At 38.4% G+C, this 7,309-nt stretch overlaps 1 protein-coding gene across 1 annotated transcript in view; it reads right to left on the bottom strand.

Annotated features, from left to right (window-relative positions):
* Positions 1-7,309, bottom strand: part of LOC107562482 (son of sevenless homolog 1-like) — a 38,567-nt gene that overhangs the window by 3,493 nt on the left and 27,765 nt on the right. The window contains exons 9-15 of the mRNA XM_016247115.1: positions 5,571-5,652; positions 5,125-5,293; positions 2,736-2,857; positions 2,495-2,657; positions 2,275-2,392; positions 1,034-1,104; positions 60-354 (exon numbers count right to left, since the gene is read on the bottom strand). Of these exons, the coding sequence (XP_016102601.1) occupies positions 60-354; positions 1,034-1,104; positions 2,275-2,392; positions 2,495-2,657; positions 2,736-2,857; positions 5,125-5,293; positions 5,571-5,652 (1,020 nt within the window). The remainder of the gene's footprint in view (positions 1-59; positions 355-1,033; positions 1,105-2,274; positions 2,393-2,494; positions 2,658-2,735; positions 2,858-5,124; positions 5,294-5,570; positions 5,653-7,309) is intronic.

Raw genomic sequence — 7,309 nt, 5'->3', positions numbered from 1 at the left:
GTGTGTGTGTGTGTGTGTGTGAGAGAGAGTATGTGAGTGAGTGTGTGTGTGAGTCGTACTGGAGTGGAAGGGGCTGGAGGGTGGCTGTGGAGAGTCGAAGATGCTGCAGATCTCGGTGGAGCTGGATGCAGTGGAGGCTGGTGGAGGTGTCAGCGGTGTGCAGGGCGAGTTGGGCGCTGAAGCGATGCTGCTCTCCGTCTCGCTGTCTGGGATGCGGCTGTAGCTGATCTTCCGGGGCTCGTTCTGCAGCGGCGTCAGGTGCCGCATGGTTCCCGGGCGGACGGTGGACGGGCGAACCCCCGGAGACTTCAGAGGACAGCTGTACTTCTTCGGCTGTGAGAGGAAACCAAAATGAGAAAAAAATTAGACTATCTATCTATCTATGGCATATATATGTACTTATCAGTTAGTGACCAACATTTCCCTAAAACTCTGTCATCTTAATTTAAAATATCAATATAATATAATTTTTTTTAACAACATTTAAAATCCAGGATTCTCATGATCTTGGAAAACCTTGATATATACACATTTTTTAATTGTGATTTCTTGACATGGAAGAGTCACTGAAATTAATAAAACCTTGCATTTTATTAAAAAAAAATTATAAATAAGTTATATAAAAATTATAAATAATTTATTAATAATTTATAAATTATAAAAATGAATATATTTTTTCTAGTTATATCAGGCGCTAAAACATTTATTAGGTAGAAATGACTATATGTGAGTTTTAAAAAAATATGTAAAAATTCTAGTAATCATGAACAACTAGAAAAATCATGTTAATTCATTGGTAATAAAAAGTTTAACTCCTGAAGAACATTCATTTAAAATTTCTGGAATTATGGAATTTAATTACCATTTTTTTCTATTTATTTTAAGAAACTATATTGTAATATTTTAAATATTTAAATTATGTAAAAATAATAATAAATGTAAATAACACTAATGTAAAAAATATCAATGTAAAAATTATTATTATTTAATAGTTTTAATTTTAATAAGTAGTTAAAATAATTATTTTTAAATATAACTTGCCGTGTCTCTTCAGGAAGTCTGGATTTCCCTCCTCAGTTTTCAGAATGTTTGTTAAATAAATCCCTAAAACGAGCAGATCGCAATCAAACACACAGTCAGTGCCATCAGAAACCAAAGGAAGCCCGTTTCCAAAATTAAAAAGATAATTGCAACTTTTTATCTCGTTGTTCAGTCTTTGTTTCTCGCAAATCTGAGTTTATATCTCACAATTAGGACTTTTCTTCAAACTGCCAGTTTATATCTTGCAATTCTTTTTTTTACTCGTCAGAACTGTGAGAAAGTCTGAATTGTAAGATAAAAAGTCACAAGTACTTTTTTATTCCAAGCTGGAAACAAACAAAACTGCAAACTTAGAATAAAAGTCAGAATTGAGAGATTTAAAAAAATATTTGAGAATAAAAGTCAGAATTGAGAGATTTAAACAATTTTTAGATAAAAATTTGAATTTTGAGAATTAAAGTCAGAATTGAGAGATTTAAACACAATTTTGAGAATAAAAGTCAGAATTGAGAGATTTAAACAATTTTGAGAATAAAAGTCAGAATTGAGAGATTTAAACACAATTTTTAGATAAAAATTAGGAATTTTGAGAATAAAAATCAGAATTGAGAGATTTAAACACAATTTTGAGAATAAAAGTCAGAATTGAGAGATTTAAACAATTTTGAGAATTAAAGTCAGAATTGAGAGATTTAAACACAATTTTGAGAATAAAAGTCAGAATTGAGAGATTTAAACAATTTTGAGAATTAAAGTCAGAATTGAGAGATTTAAACACAATTTTTAGATAAAAATTAGGAATTTTGAGAATAAAAGTCAGAATTGAGAGATTTAAACACAATTTTGAGAATAAAAGTCAGAATTGAGAGATTTAAACAATTTTTAGATAAAAATTTGGAATTTTGAGAATTAAAGTCAGAATTGCGAAATATCAAACTTAGAATTGCAAGATATAAATTCTCAATTTTGAGGAAAAGTCATAATTGCTATATATAAATAGAATTGAGAGATTTAAACTTAGTCAAGTCACCTTTATTTATATAGCGCTTTATAGTGCTAATAATTGCAAGACATAAATTCGCAATTATGAAAAAAAGTCTAAATTGCGAAATGTAAACTCAGAATTCTGAGAGCAAAAACAAGTCAGAATTACGAGATAAAAACTCAGAAATTTTCCCTTGTAATTTTCTACAGAAAGCACATGTGCAAAACAGTGTAAGAAGAAGGACGTACCAAAGAAGGGCACACAGGGGGGGTTGATGGACCTGAGTTTAGCCAGATATTTTTTATAATGATCTTCACTGAGTTCATGAGCCTCCTCCAGAATCTTCCTCTGTCTGCTCGGGATTTGCTGAAATACAATAGTCATACACACTGAACTGTAAAAGCTCTAGTACTAGTGAAGAGCAACTAATCCAACAGTGCTAATTAAAGCTCATGTAAACGCGCTCACCTCGAAGGTGTGGTCGAGTCTATAGACGGGCGACGAGTTCATGGCGCTCACCACCTCCAGAACGCCATTGAAGTTATTGAGCTCCTGAAAGACCTGCAGGATCTCGATGATGCGCGATATGATGGACACGCGCTCCTCCACGTTCTCCGTTTCTACGATGCACCTGAGAAACACGAGAAACCGTCAGAATCCCACACACATGTGAGTGATGTGGCTCTGAATTAAACACACGAGAGCGTACTTCTCGAACCACAGCGTGAGGTTGGTGGTGTGGCGGATCATTCGCAGCAGGTTCGGGGAGTTGATCTCTTTGTCTTCTTTAGTCCAAACGCTGCCCACCAGCTCTGACGGCTGAACCGCCCTACAGAAGGTCAAAGTTCACAGTTACATTCATGTTTCTGTGTTAAACTGCTAAATATGAACAGAAAAACACAGCAGTTCCACCTCAAAATGATGATTAAGACACTTTATAATGCAAATAATAAATATTCATTACACACTAGGAGAGCAGGGTGTAGATATCATTAATCACAGTAAATGAAGACAATTGTTTTCTGTTACAAGTTTCCCTGAACGCTATGTTTAAATGTGCAATAATGTGCTATAAATTGCATAGATTTTCAGAAAATAAATCTGAACATTGGATAAAGCCAGCTCCACCCACTTCCTCATGGCCTTACCTGCAGACAGGTGACAGGACTGATGTTAGAGACAGGACTGAGCTGAGATCAGATTTATGCAGAAGAGTTCTTGTTAACCAGCACGAAAACTGACAGGTTATTTTTTCTTGTCAAGTTTTATATTTGTGTTCTTTTGAAAGCCCCGCCCACAGTGAAATCCCATTGGCTCAAAATCCAGTGCATCATTGTCACTTTCAGAAATAATGATGGACAGAAAAATTATGGGAATTACATTGGAATTCGGTTACATCATGGCTGGTCAGGACACTATGACATTTGTTTTATTTTTCCCCAAATCTCATGGTTTCTGGATTCCATTTAATGGTGTGCATTTCTAATCAATTAAATTCATAAAAACGTATTCAAACTTCAACAATAATAGTTTATTATACCCCCCCCCCCCCTCAATTCTATTTTCTGTTTGAATTTTTCTGGATGCTATTTTTATGGTTTAACTCAATTTTAATAATCAAAAAGGATGTCTAATTAATTGAATTCATTATTTAAACATTAACAGTTCCCTATAACAGTTCCCTGTGTGTGTGTGTGCGTGCGTGTGTGTGCGTGTCAGTTAGAGTGAGTGAGTGCGTGAGTGAGTGTGCGAGTGAGAGTGCGAGTGATTGAGTGCATGAGTGTGAGTGTGCAAGTGTGAGTCAGTATGCATGTGAGAGTGCGTGAATGAGTGACTGCGTGAGTGTGCGAGTGTGTGTGTGTGTGTGTGTGTGAGTGCGTGTGTGTGAGTAAGTGTGCAAGTGAGAGTGAGAGTGTGAGTGCAACTGAGTGAGTGAGTGTGCAAGTGAGAGTGAGTGAGCGAGTTAGAGTGTGTGTGTCAGTGTGAGTGCGCGAGTGTGAGTCAGTGTGTGTGAGAGTGAGCGACTGTGAGAGAGTGTGTGCATGGGTGTGAGTGAGTGCAAGTGAGAGTACGAGTGATTGAGTGCATGAGTGTGAGTGTGCAAGTGTGAGTCAGTGTGCGTGTGAGTGCGTGAATGAGTGACTGAGTGAGTGTGCAAGTGAGAGTGAGAGTGCAAGTGATTGAGTGCGTGAGTGAGTGTGCGAGTGTGAGTCAGTGTGCGTGTGAGTGCACGAGTGAGCAACTGTGAATGAGTGTGTGAGTGAGCGACTGTGATTCAGTGTGTGTGTGTATGTGAGAGTGTGAGTGAGCGAATGTGAGTGTGTGTGCATGGGTGTGAGTGAGTGTGCAAGTGAGAGTGTGAATGATTGAGTGTGTGAGTTAGTGAGTGAGTGAGTGTGAGTCAGTGTGCGTGTGAGTGTGTGAGTGAGCGACTGAGTGAGTGTGTGTGTGTGAGTGTGTGAGTGCGTGGGTGTGAGTGAGTGTGCAAGTGAGATAGAGTGTGTGAGTGTGATTGTGAGTGCATGGGTGTGAGTGTGCAAGTGAGAGTGCAAGTGATTGAGAGTGTGAGTGAGTGAGTGTGAATCAGTGTGCATGTGAGTGCATAAGTGAGCGACTGAGTGAGTGTGCAAGTGAGAGTGAGAGTGCGAGTGATTGAGAGTGTGAGTCAGTGTGCGTGTGAGAGTGCATGAATGAGCGACTGTGAGTGAGTGAGAGTGCGTGGGTGTGAGTGAGTGTGCAAGTGAGAGAGAGTGCGATTGTGTTAAGAGTGCGTGTATGCGTCAGTGTGAGTGCGTTTGAGTGTACAAATGTGAGTGAGTGCAAGTGTGTATGCATGTGAGTAAGTGCGAGGGAATGTGCATTAGTGTGCGAGTTTGAGTCAGTGTGCATGTGAGTTAGCGAGTGTAAGTCAGTTTGAGTGTGCAAGTGAGAGTGAGAGTGAGTGTGCGAGTGTGAGAGAGTGCAAGTGAGTTAGAGGGTGCGTGTGCTGAGTGTGAGTTAGTGTGTGCGAGTGAGTGAGTATGCGAGTTTGAGTCAGTGTGTGCATGAGTGAGTGAGTGTGTGTGTGTGTGTGTGTGTGTGCGCGTGAGTGAGTGAGTATGAGTGTGGGTGTGAGTGTGAGCGTGAGTGTGCGTGTGTGTGTACCTGAGCTGTACAGGCTGAACAAACTCTTTGCGGAAGCGTTTGAGTTCTGCGCTCAGCGGCTGGTCTCCGTTCTCCATGGCCATCTGATCCGCTTCTATGGGTTTAGGTTCGGGAATATCAAACCTGGATCGCAAACACACAGACCGCTGTATGGAGAGACGTTTCCGTGGATACGACAATAACTTCATAGCATTATAAAAGATATCATCATGACTATAAAAAACTTTTAAATACTGTAAACATGGGTGAGCTGTTTTTTTAATTTAAATCAGTGTATTACAACCATTTTTAATAAAGAAAAAAACTATACATTTTAGTGAAAACAGTAAACACACTATAAACTATTTATGCACTATTGCAGGTGTTTGCAGTGTTGATTGTGAGAATGTGAGCATCTGACCTCTCCATGAGCAGATCCAGCAGCTCCTGAGGTTTACAGAATGATCGGTACGTGGTCAAAAACGTCCTGACGAAATTGGGATCTGAAAAAAAAGATGAGAATATATATATATATATAAGTATAAGTAAGTCCAGAGACCAGGGTTATTATAGTGAACTAAAACTAAAACTTGTTACTTGAAATAAAATAAATGGCAATTGAAGTAAAACTAAATATAAAAAACTTAAATTAAAATGAATAAAAACTATAAAGACATATATAAAAACAACAAAAAATAATAAAAATGTCAACAACAAAAAAATTAACATGAAAGCAGAAAATATATTCATATTCAAAACATTAACAAAAACTATAATATTATCTAAACAACAGTGGATCATAACTGTACTATGGTGATGGAGTAATGAGAATTTTGGTGCTTAAATGTGATGTAAATGTAAATTAAGTCTATTTTAGGACCATTAAGATTTTTTTCATGATGAAAATATAATTTATCTTAATGTTCCTGTACATTCAGACATAAAGCAGTTTTCAGATGGATTTCATTATCAATCGCTCATTATTCAGTGTTTTCATGCAGCGAGTCATCTGAACTGATCTCAGGCCTGTGTGCGTGTTAGTGCGTGTGTGTGTGTGTGTGTGTGAGAGAGTCCATACAGAGCTGAGCATGATGGATCTGACCGACACGAACAATAGAAGCTCAACTCTAAACAATCAGACTGGAATTATTCTAGCCAGGAAACAGACACTCGGCTCTGATGCACAAGACACACACACACACACACGCACAAGACACACACACACACACACACGCACAAGACACACACACACACACACGCACAAGACACACACACACACACACGCACTAACACACACACACACACACGCACTAACACACACACTTAAAATAGATCTAGGACAGGCTGGATTCTGATTCTAGAGTCTGGACCGAGAGAATGCTCACACACACACACACACTCACACACGCACACTCACTCATTAACGTGAGGGTCACTCACTAACGATCATTAACCCTCATCCACACCCTAAACGATCCGCAGCGCTGTGTGTGACAAAGGACACACCTTTTCCCTTCACACACACAGTTTTCCTCCGAACGTCTGTTTCCTGTGCCTTATTAGAAACCGCTGGCTGCGGGAGTGTCCCGTGGAAAGCGGCTCTATATTTACCCCGACCCTCTGCGGGAGGAAGTGTACTCGGGTGAGCGGAGCAAGAAAACACCCATCAGAGGAACGCAGAGTGACCCGCTCACAGACAGCAGGACATCACTCTCACCCAAACACCAGCATATCACACTCCACTCAGTAGATATTATATGATCATCAAAAAAGAATTGTAACTGTTCTTAAATAAGTTTCATTTACTAAAAATAATTAAATAAATTACAATTTATATGATTGATTTATTATGTATCTATTAATACATTATATATATATTTACACAGAATAAGTGAAAAAATCTATGTAATCTATGAATTATTAAATCATACATATGTATATATATATATATATATATGTGAGTGTGTATAAAGACCCGCTGGTCTATTAATAGACTCATTATCATTCATTACTGTTCTGAGATTATTAGTTCTGCCTTTATGAGCTGGAGTGATTTGGGTCGAGCTGATCAGCTGTTTAAGTTTATCCCTAACTACACACACACACACACACTCACATTCACACACTCACACTCACTCACACTCACACTCACACTCTCTC

Source organism: Sinocyclocheilus grahami, unplaced genomic scaffold (genome assembly GCF_001515645.1).
Source record: "Sinocyclocheilus grahami isolate Dianchi unplaced genomic scaffold, SAMN03320097.WGS_v1.1 scaffold825.1, whole genome shotgun sequence".
Lineage (NCBI taxonomy): Eukaryota > Metazoa > Chordata > Actinopteri > Cypriniformes > Cyprinidae > Sinocyclocheilus > Sinocyclocheilus grahami.
This window is presented reverse-complemented; position numbering and strand designations above follow the sequence as displayed.